Raw genomic sequence first — 23,564 nt, 5'->3', positions numbered from 1 at the left:
CTGGTTTCTCCTTAGGCCCCATGGTTTATCAAACTTTTCTTTCTTCATCTACAATGAGAGTATTGAAGAAGTGTGCTACCTTTCTATTCCCCCTCCACCTGTTATAATGCCCCTGCCTGCTGTTAATAGTAATATTGTTATTGCAAGCAACAATCTCCCTGTAACCCCAGCACCAACTATTCAAGCGAACTGGATTTTTTATCCATGCTTTTTCACATGCAAACTCTCTTCAAATCAAGCGACTGGAAGTCAGCTGGTAAGTTTTGACTAACAAATTTCCTCTTTGTTATTAGTTAGTTTCTCTAAATACTGTTATCCATTGCAGAATGTGCCGGTGCATGTCTATGAATACCTTCGCGATGGGCAATTATACAACTGGATTTTGAGAGGACCTTTTGGAACGGAAGTAGATTGCACTATACTTGGCGTGCCTCAAAGGAAATACGCGAAGTTTGGTAGAGGTTGGAAAGCATTCTGCAATGCTCATGAATTGAAGGCTGGGGATGTTTTGTCCTTCTTTTTGACCAGTGAAGTTATAGGTTTTATTGATGTTTTATTCCACCATTAGCTGTGACACAATGGTGTGTACGCTTCAATTTCACTGGCTTATTAGTAATTTGTAGGAAGCGCTTTCTAACGTTCCTGACAAGTATTTATATCATTTGGGTTTCTGTAATGTTTAATTGACAATGCTGTTATGTTTGTTATTTTTATTTGAACCAAAAATGTGTTGTTTTGCATACTATCCGTGCTCAGTATTTAACCAAAAAATCTAACCGTGCAAAGCACGGGCTTAGATACTAGTACATGTACAAAAGTCAAAGTCGCATTGTTTGTGGGATGGCTTAAAAGCATTTTTGGTCCCCCACGAATGCGATTTGTGCAAATATGGTCCCTAAACTTTAAAAATAACATTCTTAGTCCCCAACATTACCCTCCGTTAACAGTTTTGGTCCCTTTTCCTTTTTCCGTTAAAAAACTAACGTTTTCTGGAAAACCCAGAAAAAATTCATCATCTTCAAGTGTTCTTCCATCATCTTCATCATTTTGTCCAGAAAACCCAGAAAAAAAAATTCATCATCTTTCATCTTAGTCTTCATCTACATTCTTCCATGCTCATTACAAACAAACCCAGATCTGAACTCTTGCCCCATATCAGAATAATTCGTCCTCCTCCAATCCCTCAACTCCCAACACCCACACCATTGTAGCAATGATGACCCATCACCGTCTCTGTCAAAATTTTCCGTTTCGGAAAGGAGGTTTCAGTGACCCATCACCGAGATCTGAATCTCTGCTTGAAGATTTGTTGTGGGGGTTGGAGGTTTCAATTTGGTGGTTGAAAAGAATGAAGAGGAGGAGAAGAGGGTGCTAGGTTGGTGGTGGCTAGGGTTTTCTTGGGGAAGATGGGGATGGAGCTTCCAAGCTTGAAATTTCCTGATTTGAAGAACCAGGAAATACAATTACAATAGGATACAATTCAATAGATTTGAAAAGGTGAAGATCTACTAGAAACCGTCCCACCAAACAACACCTACCAACAGAACAAAAAGAGCCCAGAAAAACAAAGAGGAAAAGGCCAAAATTGCAAAAAGCTTGATGTCTTCTCATGTGCTTCGCTGCCAACATTGCAACATGACAAAGCCTGCTTGCTTTTATCATTTAGTCTTACTTTACACCTTGATCTTCCAGAACTCCATGGAAAGTGCAGCAAAAAGGGAGGTTGAGATACCAAACTAACACCCAGTGCACAACCCCAATAGATAGCAAAGAACAAACTGTAAAAAACGAGGTGGTGGGTGAATGAGGACAAACCTGGTTTGGTTTGTGTGGTTGAAGAATGGAGAGAATGAAGATGAAAGTGGTGACTGGTGAGTATGTTGAGGATGAAGATGTTGAAGAAGATTATGAAAATAGCATTTTTAGTCCCAGATAAATGTGTGCCACGTCATTTAAAATGTGCCACGTAGGAGAAAAACGTTAAAAATTGACAGAAGGACAAAAAAGGTTAACGGAGGGTAACGTCGGGGACTAAAAATGCTATTTTTAAAGTTTAAGGACCATATTTGCACACATCGCATTCGTGGGGGACCAAAAATGCTTTTAAGCCTTGTGGGATTTAGTGTAGTTTGTTGCTTTCATTATTTTTTGAAAAAAATACTAATCTATCACTATGATTCCGCGTGGAACCTTCTCCACTACGAGTAAATAAACTTCGTCTTCCATAACAGTGCGGTCTCTAACAACTGTTCAGCGCCACACACAGTGCATTGGTCAAGCAAACGTCTGGATTTTGGAATCCATAAGCCACGATTTCTTTCAAATTTTGTATTATGTTGACCTGTTGAAATGCAAAAGGTTTCACGTTATTATTCATTCACTTATTCTGAATTTAGGTAATTTATGTATTTTGAAATTATTTGTATAGAATGTAAAAGGATTGACCATTTCATTATAAAGAAAAAGTCTAGTTATCAATTAAAATAAGTAAACGTTAAAATTTAAATATAAGTTTAATCAAAATTCTCTTATGGGTAAACTCTCAAGTTTTCTCAAATTAAAATTTTGTGTTTATTCATCTTTTCATATGTATTAAATAGGTAAACTTTTTAAATATTTATAAGAAATAAATAAATAAAATATTTCATTTAACATCATGTCACTTGAGAGAAGTTAATTCATTATTGTTACACCACCTGCATGCATGATTAAATTTCTTAAAAGTTTTATGCTTTGGTTCAAATAATATGGAGTTGCGAAACATTGTACGCTAAATATTATATATGTAATTAAACTTGTGCTCCTCGTCAAATAATATGGAATTACCGTCTCCGAATAATACCTCAAGTGGTAAAAGGTAGGAAACATAGATTGAGTGAGAGAGGTCCAGAAATCAATTACAGGAAGATGCAATTTATCTTTCAAGTTCGCTGAATATTATTATCTAATTCTATACTCTTACTTTATGTTACATATTATTCTATCTTCTTCAGCTCCACTACTAAACACTACCTAAAATACTCAATCCAATTAAACCACATCCTAAAAAATCAATGTGAAGTAAATTAGAAATTACAAAATTTCTATAAGTAACATTATTAGCCTAATATAGTTATAAGGCAGGAAGTTGACTTCAATCAGTCTTGGTAATAAAGTGGACAACAAGACCCCTTATTTAGCAATATATGCTCTTCATTCATATTCAATGTTCTATTACTTATTCTGATCATTGAGAGCACAATCAAAATGGTAGTTCTTCCTTGCAGGTTGTTTTCCCTTCAATGTTTTCTCCTCCTCATGATAATGGTGTCTCAAGCCAGAGCCCAGCAAGACCTTTATTCCATTTGCATGAATGGCAAAGGAAACTACACCCTCAACAGCACCTACCACAACAACCTCAAAACCGTCCTCTCCACACTCTCTTCCAACACAGAAATCAACTATGGCTTCTACAATTTCTCTTATGGCCAAGGCATAGACAAAGTTTCAGCCATAGGATTCTGCAGAGGAGATCTCAAACCTGGTGATTGTCTCAAGTGCCTCAACAACTCAAGGGTCCTCCTCACACAACAGTGTCCAAACCAGAAAGAAGCAGTTGGGTATATTGACAACTGCATGTTGAGGTACTCAAACAGGTCCATCTTTGGCACCATGGAGATTCGTCCTGAGATTTACTTGGCGAACGTCAACAATGTAACAAAGGTGTTTTCATGAATCAATTGTTACCAAAGTTTAAGTATTTATAACATGCCCTCTCACATAATGACTCCATTGGGCTTAAGTTTAGACAATATATATAGGGGTTCACCTACCTTATGATTGAACTTTTGAATACTTGATCATAAAATCTCTCTGATATCATGTCATGACTACATATCCCAAAAGTTTAACAAGTTTGTTAAATGACACATTAATAATTTTATATTATATTTCTATCAGGTGGATGAGTTCAACCAAGCGCTGAGGAGCTTGTTTTATGATTTGAGAAACAGGGCTAAGTCAGGGGACTCTCGTTTAAAGTATGCTACTGGAAATGTTTCTGGTCCAGATTTTCTAGATTTGTATGGTCTGATGCAGTGCACTCCTGATCTGTCTAGCCTGAAATGTGATGAGTGCTTGTCTGGGGCTGTTGGAGAGTTGCCAGGATGTTGTGATAGTAAGATAGGTGCGAGAGTTATTAGACCAAGTTGTAATATTAGATATGAAACCTACCCGTTCTATGAAACGCCACCACCACCACCACCACCACCATCACCAACACCATCCTTATCAACACCACCAACTTCAGAATCCACTAATAGTACATCCTCAGATGGTATTATACTTGTTACATTTTATTCTCAAAGTGTAGTAGTTAAAACTGGGCCATTCAAAATGAACCAGGAGTTGAATTAATTAACTTTTTACTTTGATTAGTAATTTCATGAATGTGAACATTTTCTTCTATAAATTTAGAGCTTATTGTTTTATACATTTTCTTCTATATATTTTCTTCTATACATAATATCAAATCATGGACTATCCCACCAAGGATTCTGATTTGTGCAGGGAAGAGCAACACATCTAAAATTGCCATAGCCATAGCAGTTCCGGTTGTTGTTGTTGTACTGGTGCTAAGTTCTATCTGCATCTATTCACGAGTGAAGAAGCCAAGAGAAAATGTTGAAAGTAAGTCCAAGGTTTCCTAGCATGAATTTACTGTCACTTGTATGAACATAGTCTTAACAATTTTAAGGGATAGAAGTCTATTATGCATCATAATTGAACTCTTACTAACAGAACTTTGGTATTCCTTCTAGTAAATTAAAAAGAATGACATAATTCATTTTGTAGACAAAACAAATTATTCCAATGGCTTAAAGCAAGTGTGACAGTGTGTTTGGATCAGCATTGTTAGAATTGAATGTTGACAAAATTAACTCAGATAAAATGGATAATGGTAAAATTTTATCTTTCCATGTTCCAGTTTGATTGTACTTATCATATCTGAAAAACTCGTTTGGTTAACCAAACTTCCCAGTTCCTTCACAAGTTGATGATGATTATGATGATGAAATCAAAAACAGTGAGTCACTACAATTCAACTTTGACACCATACGAGTTGCTACAAATGACTTCTCTGATTCTAATGAGCTTGGACAAGGCGGATTCGGAGCTGTTTACTGGGTAAATAACATTGCTTCGTTCAAAACATGGCATAATATGCTTGTCTGTGAATTTTTTTTATTGTACCTGATAGTGGTATACTCTCAGGGTAAGCTATCTAATGGACAAGTTATTGCTGTCAAAAGATTGTCAATGAATTCTGGTCAAGGAGATACAGAGTTTAAGAATGAAGTGCTCCTAGTGGCTAAGCTTCAACACAGAAATTTAGTTAGGCTTCTCGGTTTCAGTTTGAAAGGGAGAGAAAGGCTCCTTATCTATGAATTTGTTCCAAATAAAAGTCTTGACTACATCATATTTGGTAAGTTAGAATATTGCATAATTTGATTGTCGCTCTATTACTCGCATGTATTTTGCATATCATTCATTCCAAATCAATTTGGTCCAAAAAAATTACCAGCAGACTAGTAGTTGCTTCTCCCCGACTACTTCAGTCAAAATTGATTCTACTCAAATGCGAAAATCAAACGAAATCTAAATATGCTATACTTAAATTCTGTTTTCTAGACAAAGACTAACTACTAACAAAGCTTTAAAACTCATACCATTTGGTGTATATGTAGATCCAAAAAGGAAAGCACATTTGGATTGGGAAAAGCGCTATAAAATCATACAGGGTATTGCTCGAGGCCTTCTTTACCTTCATGAGGATTCGCGGTTGCGCATTATACATCGTGATCTCAAAGCAAGCAATATTCTCTTAGATGAAGAGATGAATGCTAAGATATCAGATTTTGGCATGGCAAGACTGATTGTTGTGGATCAAACACAAGGAAATACAAGTAGAATTGCTGGAACCTAGTAAGTGCTAGAATTTGTTAGAGCCTTCTATTGTCATTAGAACAAATTTGAATCAACTAACAACTTTCCTTTTTTACATTATCACTCAGTCATGTATTAATACTTTTAGACTAACGTCATATCCAAAGATCATAGCATGTGACAATTAAAATATTGAAAAAATTTAACCTTTTAAAGATCATAGCAGTTTTTACTAATTAAGTTTGTATTTACATGTAGTGGATATATGGCACCAGAGTATGTAATGTATGGACAATTTTCAGTAAAATCAGATGTCTACAGTTTTGGTGTGCTGGTTCTTGAGATTATAAGTGGCCAAAAAAACAGTGGTATTGGTCATGGGGAGAATGTGGAGGATCTATTAAGCTTTGTAAGTCTTTCTTTTCTCATTGTTGTTTCTTCCTTACCATGATGAAATAGAATGCTAGGAGCTCCTAAACATCAATGTAGAACTTAAACAATTGACCTACGGCTTAATTAAGCGCTTATGATAAGTTCTTCTAATCAGCTATTTTCATATGCTTAATCAAAACACCAGCTTAAATGTTTATTTTCAAAAAAGTTCTTCTAAAAGAACCCTTAATAGTATATAGTTATTCATAATTGAGCAAATTCTTGCAGGCATGGAGAAACTGGAGGGAGGGGACACCTACAAATATTGTAGATCCAACATTAAACAACAGTTCAAGAAGTGAAATGATAAGATGCATTCACATTGGTTTACTTTGTGTTCAAGAAAACATATCTACCAGACCACCTATGGCTTCCATTGCACTCATGCTTGGAAGCTATTCTCTGACTCTTCCTGTGCCTTCAGAACCTGGATTTTTCGTGGGTAGAACTAGAAGCCACCCAAACACGTCTTCGTGGGAAGACAATTCAAGGGAAACAAGATCAAGTGAATTGATACTCAAATCAGCTCAAGAATCAATAAATGAAGCTTCAATTACTGAGCTGTACCCTCGTTAATTGGATTCTGGTCATTGGGGTGATGATAGTATTTACTTATATCATCTATGTTTCAACCAAAATAGAATGTCCTTCGGATTTGCTCGTGTAAAGACTTGGTTGGATCTTATTCGTTTAAAGTGAATCAGAAACTGTAATATAACATTCAGTTGGTTTTGAAGTATAAGGTTTGACACGTTTGTTATGTATTTATGTATTGATGTGAGAAATCTGATTTTGTGTTGCATCTGTTAGCAATTTGTTTACCCGAGGGGAGTCCAACTTTCTCAGGCCTTTTAACTAAACTAACACCTTGTTCTAAGGAGAAAGAACTACTCTAAAATTAGCTTGTTTATATGTGAGAAATAAGAAATAAAGTTGCCTATAAATAAAAGGAGGGGCTGAGAGGGACAGGTACCTTGTCATTTGAGTGTAATCAAGGGATTTTCTCCCTTCATTTATATAGATACCAGTTCCTACTTCATAAGTTCATATCAACATGTACTTGTGTCTCTTTCCAAGAATGACCTTTAACAGTAAGACAATCAGTGACAGCTTGAATTCTGAGGCTAAACCTGCTGCAAGAAAAGGTTCAAGCTGATCGTTCGAGTAATTAGTCTTGTCCTGATTCTGAAGGCATGAACTATTATTGAAAATCAAACAACAAAGCAACGCTCCAGTAGTTGGCAAGCTTTTGAATTTATCATGTCACTGCATTCTCATAAGATTTTAGTTTGCTCAACATGGTGCATCAATTTAGATGCTCTATAACTTTGGTGGTCACTCTGTCATTTAGAAAGTAATGAATTCTTATTAAGCAGGGAAGCTGGAGTATTGTTGCATTTAACCCCGGGTTTATCTATTTGATGCTTTGATGTCATATAACATGGTAGTAACTATCTAATGTGTGGATGCCAAAAAAATTGCTTACATCCTGTACAACTCTTCCATAGAGATTCAAGCTGCCATACGGCAGAAATTAAATTAGAGGGCGGCCTCTTTCACAAGGTCTGTAAAAACTTGTTCCTCTGACTAGTGATTATCTAAGCCAGTTATATTTTTCTACTTGAACCGCATATATATATATTGATCATAAAAATTCAACATTTAGTGCTGCAAACATTTGTGCAACTCTTGTAAGTCGGTAATAGTAAAACTTATGAAAATATGACATATTGATGAAAAAGTGTTATCAAGGTGTTGTACAACTTCTCAGTGATGTGGAAGGAAGTTTGCATTACACATGATATCTTTCTCATCCTTTAACCTTCATTAATGGTTCTGCTCTATATGATTTTCTGCCTACAATACTTCATCTGTTTGAAACTGCACGATGCACCTCATTGTTGTTGGACAAATTATAGAACCTCCTTCTTGTTTATGTACCGAGATATAAATTATGTGTCATGTTTAATTTCTGAGGTGCATTTTTTTCTCCATCAGATAACAATACAGTTCAAGATTGCTTATGTTAAACAGATTTTTGGAACCTCTTTCTTGTCATATTAGTAGCAAATTTGCTCCCAATGGTTAACCCTATTTTCCTCACAATTAGCTCAGAATTAGCTCCACATTTTCCTAGTTAGAGAGCTAGGTAAATAAAAAAATTGTAATATTTTGTTGCAATTTAGTTGCTAAATAGCTACGAGTATATTTAAATTTTCCATCATTTTACTACCTTTGCAAGCCATGCAACCAATTGCTAAGAGTTTGCTACAAAATTTTTGGCAGCAACTCACGTTAAAACGCTTCTTGTAAGTTCTCAAAGAGCTTTAAGGACCTATGAAAGCGCCGAGAATTATGGCGCTTTAGAAATGATTTAAAATACCAAAAAAAAAATGATTTAAAAAGCCATTTTTTATGTAGTAATTATTTGGTGCAGGTGTGTTTCGAGTGTCAATCAAACATTATTATTGGATCCCTTAAATATGAAGAAGCAAACCCTTCCAATACGTGCTAATTGACTAAACAGGGAAGTGTCATTCTAGGAAAGATGTTATGAAAGAAAAAGACACGATGCTAGTCAAGAAAGCTGGCTGAACGAGATGGTCAAGGTGTTACATTGGTTTGGATGCTTCTAAGCAAGTAAGATTGTAAGAATGGTGTGGTTCTCAGTCTTGAGAAAGAGAAAAAAAGGTTATGATGGCGGCTGTAACTGCACCAATATATACACTAATATTCTCCCATTCTCCAGTCCCTTCGCTATCAAATCATTTACAAAATATATTTGTACATATTACACATATAACCACTTTGTGTCCTTTTTCCTATCCTTTTCTCCACCATCATATCTACGTAATATTTTCGTGAGAGAAATAACTTGGTCCGGGAAATCAAATAGCCACATCTATATCTATATTATATTATAATATTATTTTATTATATATTATTATTATTATTATATACTAAAAGAAAGTTTCAAGGTTTTTTCTAGAAGGTTATACCATGTCATGACCCCTTTCAATCATTAAGTTTCCCTCCAAAAAAAAATATCCCCCTGTTTACTTTGTTTGGGTCTCTTTGATGTTGTAATATACTGAATGAGAGCATATACTAAATTTTCATCTCAAAGCAAAAATTTTAAATTTAAATATTATAAAAATAATAAAAAGATGTTCAGGCTAAATACTTACCAATTCACTAAAAAAATACAAGAATAAACCTCTATTGGAAAGTGCTTAAAAATTTTAATTTTTAATTAGAAAAAAATTATATTTTTATTATATTTTTAAATAATTATTTTATTGAACTTTATGTATTGACTTTTTTTTCTTCATATACTTAAAATATCAATATATAGACAAAAATCTATATTTATTTTAAAAATAAATATATAAAAGAAAAATATATTTTTCTGAAAAATATTAAGTATTAAATTAAATCAAAATAAAAATTAAAAACATATATTTTGAAAAAACAGAATAAAAAAATTAATGTTGGTCTAAATTTGTGCAAAAATAGCACATACAACCAAAATCTATTTGATAATTATTTAATTTTTAAAATATTTAATAATTTTTACTCCCTTTTAAGAACAAGTTTTTTTAGCACGTTCAAAAAATAGTTATATTTTTTAGCAAAAGAGCAAGTTATTTTTTTGGGTACATAAGAGCAAGTTATTAATCATCTACTTTTTTCTTATTTTCAATATGTTTAGTTTTTTAACCTATTAACTATTAATTAAAAAGTATTAAACCTCACTTTAAAATTTACTGTACTTCTCAAATTCGTAAAAAAGAGATAAAAATTTATCGACTAATAATAAATAATAATTTTGAATATTATATAGCATTAATGCATAGGAAATTTGAAAATAATAATAATATGAACTTCAAATATGAACTTAATTCAAATAATAAGAACAATAAGTATTAATATTATTATCTTTCGAAAAAATAATCAATATTAGTTATTAAATACAAATTGAGAAAAAGTGTTATCATTTGTTTTCTGTTTATATAAATGAAAGTTATTTTTAACCAGAATAATAAAATATAATTCCTAGTCATTTTTTATTGTTTTCATATAAAATTAAAATAATTTTAACCAGGATATTAAAATATAATGCCTAGTAAAAAAAAACATGTGATTTACCTTAAGACTGAAACTATTTTTATATTTTTCCCTGGGGTATCAAATATTAGTTTATTGAATATAAATCATACAATCAAATAAAAAATTGAAACATATGAAATAATTTTAACTCAATCTAAAAAACTTTATGAAATAAAAAAAATTAAAGCATGTGGCATTTGTAGAATCAAACATTTCTTTCTTAGGTGTCACATTCTCAATAAACTCCACAAAAATTGATTCAACTCAAATTTTGAACCTACCCATATTACTTTATTGAAGCGTGAAGATATGATAATATGAATATCATAATTTATTTTTTACATTGTATGAAAAATTAAATTATATACGCTTGGTATTTTTTAGCAATTAAAAACTATAAAAAGTTGAAAAATTATAATATTACACATATTATATGCAGTTTTTACTAATAAAGTCTAGCGCAACACAGTTGGTACTTAGTAAATAGGGCTTTTTAAGCATTTTGTTAAGGGCTACAATCCTAAGCAGTGTGTATGAAGAAAAATTTGTTAAGAAAACATACCAATTTATTGTGATTTCAGAGTCTTGAGGAAATTAGTAATAGCTTGGTGCAGAACAAAAGAAAGAAACTATGCAGTTTTTATAAGTAACATTACTGGCCTACTTGTGAGTTGTGATAGAGTTAGAACCCATGGGGGACCCTAAAAATGGTAATCAAAATTACATGAAGGAAAAGGTAAGAAGTTGACTTCAACTAGTCTTGGTCATCATTCAAGTGGACAACACCCCCCATTTAGCAATAGAATCTCTTCATTCAATTCATTCCTTCATTTCTTATTCTGATTGTTGAGAGGACAATCACATTCACAATGGTAGCTCTTCCTAGTTGGTTCTTTTGCTTTCAAAGCTTTCTCCTTCTCATGATAATGGTGTCTGATCAAGTCAGAGCCCAACCAAGGTTTTATCCCTATTGCATGAATAACAAAGGCAACTACACCCTCAACAGCACCTACCACAATAACCTCAACACCCTCCTCTCCAATCTCCTTTCCAACACAGAAATCAACTATGGTTTCTACAATTCCTCCTATGGCCAAGGCATTGACAAAGTTTCAGCCATAGCACTCTGCAGAGGAGACCTCAAACGTGATGAATGCCTCACCTGCCTCAACAACTCAAGGGTCAACCTACCACTGCATTGTCCCAACCAAAAAGAGGCAATTGGGTACATTGAAGAGTGCACACTGAGGTACTCAAACAGGTCCATCTTTGGCACCATGGAGACTTCACCTGGGATGAGCTATTGGAACCGCAAGAATGCAACAAAGGTGTCACCATGAATCAATTATTCCAAAAGTTTAAGTATTTTTAACATGCCCTCTCACACAAAGATTCCATTGGGCTTAAGCTTAGAGTCTTAGACAATACATAGGTTCATGTACCTTGTGCACAAAAGCTTGAGCAGTTTGATAAATGACAACTATGATCGAACTTTTGACCACTTGATCATAGAAGCTCTGATATCATGTCATGAACCCCTTATCTCAAAAGCTTGAGCAGTTTGATAAATGACAAATTAATAATTTTATATTATATTTCTATCAGGTGGATGAGTTCAACCAAGCGCTGAGGAGCTTGTTTTATGATTTGAGAAACAGGGCTAAGTCAGGGGACTCTCGTTTAAAGTATGCTACTGGAAATGTTTCTGGTCCAGATTTTCTAGATTTGTATGGTCTGGTGCAGTGCACTCCTGATCTGTCTAGCCTTCAATGTGATGAATGCTTGTCTGAGGCTGTTCGAGAGTTGCCACTATGTTGTGATGGGAAGGTAGGTGTAAGAGTTATGAAACCAAGTTGTAAAATTAGATATGAAACCTACCCGTTCTATGAAGCGCTGCCACCGCCGCCACCACCGCCGCCATCCTTATCAACACCACCAACTTCAGCATCCACTAATAATACATCCTCGGAAGGTACTGTCACATTTTATTTAACTGCTTAAAGTGTAGTAGTTAAAACTGAGCCACCCAAAATGAACCAGGAGTTGACTTAATTAATTTTTACTTTGATTAGTAATTTCTTGAATGTGAACATTTTCTTCTATATATTTAGAGCTTATTGTTTTATACATTTTCTTCAAATATCAAATCATGGTCTAACCCACCAAGGATTCTGATTTGTGCAGGGAAGAGCAACACCTATAAAATTGCCATAGCCATAGCAGTTCCAGTGGTTGTTGTATTGATGCTCAGTTCTATCTGCATCTATTTACGAGTGAAGAAGCGAAGAGAAAATATTGGAAGTAAGTCCAAGGCCTCCAAGCATAAATTTACTGTCACTTGTCATGAACATAGTCTTATTAATTTTAAGTGATAGGATTCTACAATGCATCATAATTTAACTGTGACTAACAGAACTTTGGTATTCCTTCTAGTAAAAAAGAATGACATAATTCATTTTGTTGACAAAAAATTATTCCAATGGATTAAAGTAAGCATTAATTACTCAATCACTTCTAAGAATAAGCACGTGTTTCGAACAACATTGTTAGAATTGATTGTTGACAGAATTTACCCAGATAAAATTGAGTTGAAAATGAAGGAGAAGCAGAGAATTTAAGAACCATTTCCTTCTTGTTTCACATTTAGAAATTTTTTCTTTCAATGTTCTAGTTTGATTGTACTTATCATATCTGAAAAACTCATTTGTTTAACCCAATTGCACAGTTCCTTCACAAGATGATGATGACTATGATGATGAAATCATAACAAATGAGTCACTGCAATTCAACTTTGACACCATACGAGTTGCTACGAATGACTTCTCTGATTCCAATAAGCTTGGACAAGGCGGATTCGGAGCTGTTTATTGGGTAAAATAACATTGTTTCATTCAGATATTTGTTCATCAAAACATGGCATAACATGCTTGGCTATGAAAAAAATGTTATACCTGATGGGAGTTTATTTTCAGGGTAAGCTATCTAAAGGACAAAATATTGCTGTCAAAAGATTGTCAATGAATTCTGGCCAAGGAGATATGGAATTTAAGAATGAAGTGCTTCTAGTGGCCAAGCTTCAACACAGAAATTTAGTTAGGCTACTTGGTTTCAGTTTGGAAGGGAGAGAAAGGCTCCTTATCTATGAATTTGTTCCAAATAAAAGTCTTGACTACATCATATTTGGTAAGCTATAAACATTGCATTATTAGACTGTTGCTTTGTTACTTCAAGTAGACAAGCTCCAATAAGTGATTCCAGCTTGTAACCGAACAATGACAATGACTGGCTACTAACATAGCTTTAAAACTAATACAGATCCATCCAGGAAAGCACAATTGGATTGGGAAATGCGCCACAAAATCATACATGGTATTGCTCGAGGCCTTCTTTACCTTCATGAGGATTCACGATTGCGCATTATACATCGCGATCTCAAAGCAAGCAATATTCTCCTAGACGACGAGCTGAATGCTAAGATAGCAGATTTTGGCATGGCAAGACTGATTGTTGTGGACCAAACACAAGAAAATACAAATAGAATTGTTGGAACCTAGTAAGTACTAGAATATGTGGCTACTATTGTCATAAAAGCTAAATTTGAATCAACTAACAACTAATATTTTCTCTTACATTATCATTCAGTCATGTATTGATAATTTATTCAACTAAGAGAATTTGATGGACTGCATCCGAATTCTGAAACTAGTTGTTATAAGAGATAAGCTCATTTAAAAATTTCGCATTTTTACTAATTAAGTTTGTTCATGTTGGCCTGCAGTGGATATATGGCACCTGAGTATGTGATGTATGGACAATTTTCAGTAAAATCAGATATCTTCAGTTTTGGTGTACTGGTTCTTGAGATTATTAGCGGGCAAAAAAACAGTGCCATTCGTCATGGGGAGAATGAAGAGGATCTATTAAGCTTTGTAAGTCTTTCTTTTCTCATTGTTGTTTCTTCCTTACCATTATGAAATAGAATGTTAGGAGCTCCTGAACATTAATGTAGAACTGAAACAATTGACCTACGGCTTAATTAAGCGCATATGATAAGTTCTTCTAATCAGCTATTTTCATATGCTTCATCAAACACCAGCTTAAATGTTTAAGTTCAAATAAGTTCTTCTTAAAGAACCCTTAATAGTATATGGTTATTCATAATTGAGCAAATTCTTGCAGGCATGGAGAAGCTGGAGGGAGGGGTCACCTACAAATATTATAGATCCAACATTGAACAACAGTTCAAGAAGTGAAATGATAAGATGCATTCACATTGGTTTACTTTGTGTTCAAGAAAACATATCTACCAGACCACCTATGGCTTCCATTGCACTCATGCTTGGAAGCTATTCTCTGACTCTTCCTGTGCCTTCAGAACCTGGATTTTACGTGGGTAGAACTAGAAGCCACCCAAACACGTCGTCGTGGGAAGACAATTCAAGGGAAACAAGATCAAGTGAATTGATACTCAAATCAGCTCAAGAATCAATAAATGAAGCTTCAATTACTGAGCTGTACCCTCGTTAATTTGATTCTGGTCATTGGGGTGATGATAGTATTTACTTATATCATCTATGTTTCAACCAAAATAGAATGTCCTTCGGATTTGCTCGTGTAAAGACTTGGTTGGATCTTATTCGTTTAAAGTGAATCAGAAACTGTAATATAACATTCAGTTGGTTTTGAAGTATAAGGTTGGACACGTTTGTTATGTATTTCTGTATGGATGTTAGAAATCTGATTTTGTGTTGCATCTGTTAGCAATTTGTTTACCTGAGGGGAGTCCAACTTTCTCAGGCCGTTTTAACTAAACTAACACCATTGTTCTAAGGAGAAATACCTACTCTAAAATGAGCTTGTTTATAAGTGAGAAATAAGAAATAAAGTTGCCTATAAATAAAAGGAGGGGCTGAGAGGGACAGGACGACAGGTACCTTGTCATTTGAGTGTAATCAAGGGATTTTCTCCCTTCATTTATATAGATACCAGTTCCTACTTCATAAGTTCATATTCATATCAACATGTACTTGTTGTAATATGGAACCAGCAAGAGCATAAAGAGAAGATTTCAAGAGAGAGGTGCAGACTAGAAAAATCAGATATCAGAGAAGGGTTATATTTTTTCATACATTCAAAATGCTTAAAAGTCTTGTACAATGGCAGCAACTCAAAACAGTACAAGATCTTGACACAACAGTACATAATCTACATAAAAAATAGACCCACACACTTTTACATAAAATATATTATATTTCAAATTTCTCAACTAAACTAACAGGGGCAGTTGAGATAACAAAAAGATAAGCTTTGACCAAAGCAAGGCCAAACCATTAATCTAACACTCCTCCTGGTTTGGCTTGCTGCATAGACCCATCATGTTCCTTAGATACAGAAACTTCCTCTTTGGCAATGGTTTTGTTAGAATATCAGCCAATTGGTCTTCAGATCTGCAGTGTTGAATAGAAACTTCTCCTTCATTTTCAGCTTCCCTAATGTAATGATATTTGATCTTTATGTGCTTTGTCCGACCATGGAAAATTGGTTTTTTAGCCATGGAGACAGCAGATTGATTATCACACCAAATGATTGTAGGCTCCTCCTGAATCTGCACCAAGTCACCTAATATTTTTCTCATCCATACAACTTGATTTACAGCAGCTGAACAAGAAACATATTCTGCTTCTGCTGATGATTGAGCAACAATTTCTTGTTTCTTGCAACTCCAGCTAACCACACACTTGCCAAGTTGAACGATATAACTGGAGGTGCTCTTCATATCATCCAAACACCCTCCCCAATCACTATCACAGTACCCATACAATTTGCTGTCAATAGAACTTGTATACAACATTCCAAGACTCATAGTACCTTTTAGATACCTCAGAACCCTTTTGGCAAATGTGAAATGTATGACACTAGGAGAGGACATATATCTTGAGAGAACAGAGGTAGCAAACAATATATCAGGTCTAGTGGCTGTTAGATATAGAAAACAACCTACTAAACTTCTGTAAGTAGTCAGATTGATCTTCTCAACACCATCTTCCTTCATTATTTTCATATCAGCAGCCAAAGGGGTGTCCGCACACTTACAAGTCTCCATGCCAAACTTCTCAAGAACCTTTTTAATATAACTCTCTTGACATATGAAGATTCCTTGGCTGCTTTGCATGACTTCAATGCCAAGAAAATGAGTCATTAACCTAGGTCAGACATGTCAAATTGATTCTTCATCTCTACTTTAAAGCTTTCCATGAGTTCTACACTGCTGCCAATTAACAGAACATCATCCACATACAGAGAAATAATGAGCAGGTCATTGTTGGCCTTCTTAGTGTACAATGTTGCTTCATTAAGACTTTTGTTGATGTCGGAACTTAGGAGGTAAATGTTTATTTTCTCATACCAGGCCCGAGGAGCCTGCTTGAGGCCATATAAAGCCTTTTTCAGCAAACACACTTTGTTTTCCATCCCTTTCTCAACATATCCTGGTGGTTGTTCAAGATATATTTCTTCCTTGATATCTCCATTAAGGAATGCGGATTTAACATCTAACTGCATTACTTTCCAATTAAAGATTGCAGCAAGAGAAATCAAGATCCTTATGGTGTCATATCGTGCCACAGGAGCAAAGGTGTCACAATAATCAACTCCAAACTGTTGAGAAAATCTTTTTGCCACCAACCGTGCCTTTAGCTTCTTGAGTGTACCATCTGCATTCAATTTAGTTCTGTAGATCCATTTAGCTCCTACAATGTTTTTGTCAACTGGTCTGTCCACAAGAACCCAAGTTCCATGCTTATGGATCATTCCAAGCTACTCTTCCATGGCTGCTCTCTATTGAGGTGAAGCAGCAGCTTCTTCATATGTGATAGGATCAACTAAAGACACATTGCACCTATCATATATATCTGCCAAAGACCTTTCTCCTCTCACAGGTTGCTCTTCATCTGAATCAGAGTTATCACCTGCAATTTCTTCTTGGTTTGTTGTGAGGCTTGCCATTTGCTCAACATTTTGTTTCTCCCAATTCCAGTAGGAGCTTTCATCAAAAGTAACATCTCTTGATACAATAATCTTTTTTGTCTTTACATTCAAGATTCTATACCCCTGTGCTTGGCTGCTTTAACCGACGAAAATTCCTACTTCAGCTTTATCATCAAGTTTCTGTCTTGTCACTGCTGGCTTAAGGAAATAACACACACTTCCAAACACTCTAAGGTGTTCAACTGAAGGTTTGACACCAGACCAAGCTTCAATTGGTGTTTTGTCTTTGACAGCTCTTGTAGGTAGTCTATTTAGCAAATAAACTGCTGTACTTGTAGCTTCTGCCCAATAAGTCTTTGGCAAATTTTTCTCCAATAACAAACACCTGGCCATCTCAACTACTATTCTATTTTTCCTCTCACAAACACCATTTTGTTGAAGAGAATAAGGTACAGTTAGTTGATGATTTATGCCAGCATCTTTGCATATTTTGTCAAACTGAGAGTTCACATATTCACCCCCATTATCACTCCTCAAGGCCTTTATCTTCTCACCACTTTGATTCTCAACCATTGCTTTAAATTTCTGAAAATTTTCAACAGCCTCTGACTTGGTTTTAAGAAAATAAATCCAACACATTCTTGTTGAATCATCAATGAATAGCATAAAATATCTGCAACCACCAAGGGAAGGATTTTGCATAGGACCACAAATGTCGGAGTACACAAGCTGGAGTTTGTTAGTAGCTCTCATTGCTGAACTTTTGTTAAAAGGTTTCCTGGTCAATTTCCCAAGTTGACAAATTTTGCACACACAACCAGCATCTTGAACAGCAGGCATATTCTTCACTAAGTCCTTATCATGCATAGACTTTAGGCTGAAAAAATTAAAATGTCCATATCTTTTGTGCCATAAATCTGAATCAGTAACTAAACTTGATAAAGCATGATCAAGTTTTGGTTTCCAATGGAAGCTTCTATTTTTCATTGCCACAGTAATCAATAAAGAACCTCTAGGATCATGTATGATGCAGGTTTCATTTTTGAAAGTAAGAGAATAATTGTTTTCCAGCATTTGTCCTATGCTTAGCAAATTCTGATCAATCTTTGGAACATAGAGAACGTCATTTATTACTTTGATACCTGAGGGTGTTTTGATCATGACAGAACCTCGTCCTACAGCATCAACGAACTCCCCATTTCCCACCTTCACTGTTGAGCAAACTTTCTTCAAGTCCACAAACAAACTAACATTTGGTGTCATATGAGTAGTGCAACCGCTATCAATGAGCCAATCTTCTTGGCTGCTGTTTACACTAATACTGGAGGCCAAGGCAGTGAATACTTGTTCCTCATGTGGCGGAGTACAATCTTCAGCTGCATTAGCTTGTTGGTGCACTTGTTTCCTCTTGGCTTTACACACTTTTTCAACATGCCCAAGTTCCTTGCAAAATCTGCACTGGATGTTGGGTCTATACCAGCAGAATTTCTCCAAATGATTTGTCTTTTTGCAATTAGGACATGGTGGAAATTTTCCACCCTTCTCAACTGAGTCCTTACTGCTGCTGTTGCTGCCTTCCCTTTCATTTTTGCTCTTACCCATCTTCTGATTGTTGTGTTTCTTGCTTCCAACATTTGCCCTTGACTTGTGGTGAGCCAAATAGGCACCTTCTTGTTGATCTTCCATTCTCAATAGTCTTCTTTGTTCTGTGGCTTGGAGGGAGTTCACTAACTCTGACAAAGACATTTGAGAAATGTCCCTAGAATCTTCCAAAGAAGCAATCTTTGACTCAAATCTCTCAGGAAGACTTATTAACATTTTCTCCACCACTCTTTGATCAGAGAGTTCATCACCCATGAGACGAATTTGGTTGACAATCTTCATCATCTTCCCTGAAAAATCTTTGATTGTGTCACTCTCCTTCATTCTGAGAGCTTCAAACTCCCTCCTAAGATTCAGAACCTGCATCCTCCTTGTCCTTTGGTTCCCATGAAATTCCTCCTTCAATCTGTCACATGCTTGTTTTGCTCTGCCACAGTCCATTATTCTTGTGAGAACTTCATCACTAATAGCAGACTGTATTAGGACCAAAGCCCTCCCTTCCTTGGCTTGTTCTTCACTATGATGTCTGATTTGGGCAATAGTAGGGTTATTTGGAAGTGGTGGAGGCTGAGCACCATCATTTACTATCTCCAAAAGGCCATAAGCTGTAAAATAACCCGCATTTTTGCAGCCCAAAGCTCATAGTTCTCCCCTGTAAATACAGGAGGAGGTGGAAGAGGTAGATTTGAGGAGGCCATTTTCGTGAGTTTCCTTGCTTGTTTTCTTTCAGAGTTTCAGTGTTTGGTGTCCCTTCTAAGATCACAAAAAGCTCTAGATACCACTGTTGTAATATGGAACCAGCAAGAGCATAAAGAGAGAATTTCAAGAGGGAGATGCAGACTAGAAAAATCAGATACCAGAGAAGGGTTATATTTTTTCATACATTCAAAATGCTTAAAAGTCTTGTACAATGGCAGCAACTCAAAACAGTACAAGATCTTGACACAACAGTACATAATCTCCATAAAAGATAGACCCACACACTTTTACATAAAATATATTATATTTCAAATTTCTCAACTAAACTGACAGGGGCAGTTGAGATAACAAAAAGATAAGCTTTCACCAAGGCCAAACCATTAATCTAACAGTACTTGTGTCTCTTTCCAAGAATGACCTTTAACAGTAAGACAATCAGTGACAGCTTGAATTCTGAGGCTAAACCTGCTGCAAGAAAAGGTTCAAGCTGATCGTTCGAGTAATTAGTCTTGTCCTGATTCTGAAGGCATGAACTATTATTGAAAATCAACCAACAAAGCAACGCTCCAGTAGTTGGCAAGCTTTTGAATTTATCATGCCACTGCATTCTCATAAGAATTTAGTTTGCTCAACATGGTGGATCAATTTAGATGCTCTATAACTTTGGTGGTCTCTCTGTCATTTAGAAAGTGATGAATTCTTATTAAGCAGGGAAGCTGGAGTATTGTTGCATTTAACCCCGGGTTTATCTATTTGATGCTTTGATGTCATATAACATGGTAGTAACTATCTAATGTGTGGATGCCAAAAAAATTGCTTACATCCTGTACAACTCTTCCATAGAGATTCAAGCTGCCATACGGCAGAAATTAAATTAGAGGGCGGCCTCTTTCACAAGGTCTGTAAAAACTTGTTCCTCTGACTAGTGATTATCTAAGCCAGTTATATTTTTATACTTGAACCGCATATATATATTGATCATAAAAATTGAACATTTAGTGCTGCAAACATTTGTGCAACTCTTGTAAGTCGGTGATAGTAAAACTTATGCAAATATGACATATTGAGGAAAAAGTGTTATCAACGTGTTGTACAACTTCTCAGTAATGTGGAAGGAAGTTTGCATTACACATGATATCTTTTTCATCCTTTAACCTTCATTAATGGTTTTACTCTATATGATTTTCTGCCTACAATACTTCATCTGTTTGAAACCGCGCGATGCACCTCATTGTTGTTGGACAAATTATAGAACCTCCTTCTTGTTTATGTACCGAGATAAATTATGTGTCATGTTCAGTGGCGGAGCCAGAATTTTTATGTAGACTAGGCAAGTCTAACCGCCCAACCTGACATCTGATTCAAGGTTTTAAATTGTGGTTACGGGCATTGCGGCTGTTGCGGCGTGAATAGACGGTTGGAATGACAAATACGTTTCATTCTCAATTAAACACCTAACTTAAACATATAGGTATAGTCCATAGTTACCAGCTGGTTCGCCATATGCTCCAATACGTGGTACGAGTATGGGTATGCGATACACGACTTGTAACGTAATTGGTACGAAAGAGGCACACCTAGTCAGTTTTATATATAATTTGTTTTAAACTTAAACTTTACTTTAAAAATTCAAAGATGGTGTATAACAAAGGGATGCTAGAGAGAGTCTTATCACATTAAAAAATTATATACTTGAGAAAAGTTCAAACTAATATCACATTTTATCAATATTAAATATATCAAACCAAATGATGATATTAGTAGTTTCTAAATTTAGTGGAACTAAATTAATGATTAATTAATGAATAACATTTGAATTGGTTGAATATAATGTATGAACATATGCTATTAAGATATTTTTTTTAATTTAAGTCCATTGAATTAATTATTGAAGATGTTTAAAAAAAAGTGATAATTGATAAAAAGAAAAGAAAGACACATGGGTCAAAGGGGGGAATGCCAGATAACCCCCAATTAGCAAACACACGCACAAAGATAAGAAAAATGAAACACACATGGATTCTTGCGGAATTGAAGCCTCTGTTTTCATTTTAGGTGGAAAAGGTGATTATTGGGAAATCAGAAAAATGAAAACGGGAGAGAAAGAGACACCCATACAGATCCAATTCACAAGTCCCCTTTCTCATCTTCTCATCTCTTCTTCCCATCTTGACCAGAAACAAGAGACTGAAAGAGAACATAAGTTTTTTTGCCCAGGTTGGGTGGGTAAAAAACTCAGTTTTTATCCTTGCGGTCCAAATAAAAAAATAAAAATTTGCCACGGAGCCTGGGCAAGTGCCCAGGCAAGCCGGGTGCTAGATCCGCCTATGGAAATGTTTGACTTCCGAGGTGCATTTTTTTCTCCATCAGATAACAAAATAGTTCAAGATTAATTATGTTAAACAAATTATTGGAACCTCTTTCTTGTCATATTAGTAGCAAATTTGCTCCAATGGTTAACCCTATTTTCGGTAGAGCTGGGTATGCGGTCTAGCCCGCTCCGCATAAGCCCGCCCCACATAAGCCCGCACGTTAGCAGGCTTGCCCATGTAGGCCCGCAAATAAATGAGTCTGTATTTAAGTTAGCTTGCGTTCAACCCGCTTAAACAGCGGATAAACGAATTGGCCCATGGGCCACTGTTAGATTTTAAAATAAAACAAGCAAATAAACTTAAAAAATTAGAGAAAAAAACTGATTGCCAAAACAATTCACCAAATTCCACATTACATAATCAAACTCTAAAATGTTCCACAAATCCAAAGCAAGAAGATTTCATGGTGGCGGTGGGAGACTTGAGAGAAAGACGGAAACCAGAAAAGAAAGAGAGTAAGAGAAGAGAAGTAAGGTACGTAAGGTAACTAGTCTGGTAAGTGATGAGTGTCTCACTTCACTTGGGTCTCATGAATTGGATTTTTTTTGGGCCACTCTATCAAGATCAAGTAAAGTAGTTCATGGACTATGAAGATAATTTTTTTATGTTATTATATGGCCCGCGGACCAGCCTGCAAAACCGAGGGTTCAACCCATTTAAACCGCGGGCTAAACGAGCCAGCCCAGATAGGCCCGCATTTAAACAAACCACCATACATCGGGCTATTGACCATGCAGATCGCGAGTTACGCGGGTTGGCCCGCGAACTTTACCCTGCTTACCCAGCTCTATTTTTCGGGACAATTAGCTCCAAATTTTCTTAGTTAGACAGCTAGGAAAATTTAAAAAATTGTAATATTTTGTTGCAGTTTAGTGCTAAATAGCTAGGAGTATATTTAAATTTTCCATGCCAAAATCTTTGTAAGCCATGCAACCAATTGCTTAGATTTGCTACGAATATTTTGGCAGCAACTCACGTTACAGCGCTTCTGGTAAGGATCAAAAGTGCCGAGAGTTAATTAAGGCGCTTCAAAAGTGATTTAAAATGCCAAAAATAGCACTTTAAAAGCCCTTTTGTTTTTGGTTTAGTGATTATTTAATTTTCTCTCTTCTATTCTACATCTTATTTGGTGTAGGTGTGTTTTGAGTGTCAACCGAACATTACTTGAATTCCTTGAATAAGACGAAGCAAACCCTTCTAATACATGCTACTTGTCTAAACAGGAAAGTGACATTCTAGGAAAGGTGTTATGAAAGAAAAAGAGAAAAATTGGTTAGAACATTACTTGAATTCCTTGAATAAGAGGAAGCAAACCCCTCTAATACATGCTACTTGTCTAAACAGGAAAGTGACATTCTAGGAAAGGTGTTATGAAAGAAAAAGAGAAATATTGGTTAGATGCTAGTCAAGAAAGCTGGCTGAATGAGTACATTGGTT

The 23,564-nt window shown here is 35.4% G+C and overlaps 2 protein-coding genes across 4 annotated transcripts; both read left to right on the top strand.

Moving 5' to 3' along the window:
• The first annotated feature begins 3,183 nt into the window (after positions 1 to 3,183).
• LOC130734076 (cysteine-rich receptor-like protein kinase 44) lies at positions 3,184 to 7,166 on the top strand. Of its 3 annotated transcripts, none has more exons than XM_057586374.1 (8): positions 3,184 to 3,702; positions 3,940 to 4,165; positions 4,549 to 4,668; positions 5,021 to 5,166; positions 5,254 to 5,464; positions 5,727 to 5,964; positions 6,184 to 6,334; positions 6,586 to 7,166. In XM_057586374.1, exons 1-8 carry the CDS (start codon positions 3,247 to 3,249, stop codon positions 6,931 to 6,933), a joined length of 1,896 nt encoding a protein of 631 aa, XP_057442357.1. In that variant the 5' UTR covers positions 3,184 to 3,246; the 3' UTR covers positions 6,934 to 7,166. The 3 variants fall into 3 exon arrangements, with proteins under 3 accessions (XP_057442357.1, XP_057442356.1, XP_057442358.1); XM_057586373.1 differs by having other exon boundaries at positions 3,940 to 4,315; XM_057586375.1 differs by having other exon boundaries at positions 3,538 to 3,623; positions 3,940 to 4,315.
• A 4,055-nt stretch (positions 7,167 to 11,221) lies between these two features.
• LOC130734081 (cysteine-rich receptor-like protein kinase 44) lies at positions 11,222 to 15,182 on the top strand. The gene is made up of 8 exons (XM_057586380.1): positions 11,222 to 11,795; positions 12,073 to 12,439; positions 12,652 to 12,768; positions 13,193 to 13,338; positions 13,440 to 13,650; positions 13,783 to 14,020; positions 14,246 to 14,396; positions 14,647 to 15,182. Exons 1-8 carry the CDS (start codon positions 11,337 to 11,339, stop codon positions 14,992 to 14,994), a joined length of 2,037 nt encoding a protein of 678 aa, XP_057442363.1. The 5' UTR covers positions 11,222 to 11,336; the 3' UTR covers positions 14,995 to 15,182.
• Positions 15,183 to 23,564: the final 8,382 nt, after the last annotated feature.

Source organism: Lotus japonicus, chromosome 1, assembly GCF_012489685.1.
Source record: "Lotus japonicus ecotype B-129 chromosome 1, LjGifu_v1.2".
NCBI lineage: Eukaryota > Viridiplantae > Streptophyta > Magnoliopsida > Fabales > Fabaceae > Lotus > Lotus japonicus.
Note: the sequence above shows the minus strand (reverse complement) of the source record. Positions and strands in the feature narration are given on the sequence as shown.

What these genes read in the sequence shown, in the direction of transcription:
- LOC130734076 (XM_057586373.1), top strand. Translation starts at nt 3,247, where the DNA reads ATGGTAGTTCTTCCTTGCAGGTTGTTTTCCCTTCAATGTTTTCTCCTC. An exon ending in ACGTCAACAATGTAACAAAG is followed by an intron (nt 3,703 to 3,939) that starts GTGTTTTCATGA and finishes TATTTCTATCAG; the next exon opens with GTGGATGAGTTCAACCAAGC. An exon ending in TGGAGGATCTATTAAGCTTT is followed by an intron (nt 6,335 to 6,585) that starts GTAAGTCTTTCT and finishes AAATTCTTGCAG; the next exon opens with GCATGGAGAAACTGGAGGGA.
- LOC130734081 (XM_057586380.1), top strand. Translation starts at nt 11,337, where the DNA reads ATGGTAGCTCTTCCTAGTTGGTTCTTTTGCTTTCAAAGCTTTCTCCTT. An exon ending in TAATAATACATCCTCGGAAG is followed by an intron (nt 12,440 to 12,651) that starts GTACTGTCACAT and finishes TGATTTGTGCAG; the next exon opens with GGAAGAGCAACACCTATAAA. An exon ending in GATTCGGAGCTGTTTATTGG is followed by an intron (nt 13,339 to 13,439) that starts GTAAAATAACAT and finishes GTTTATTTTCAG; the next exon opens with GGTAAGCTATCTAAAGGACA.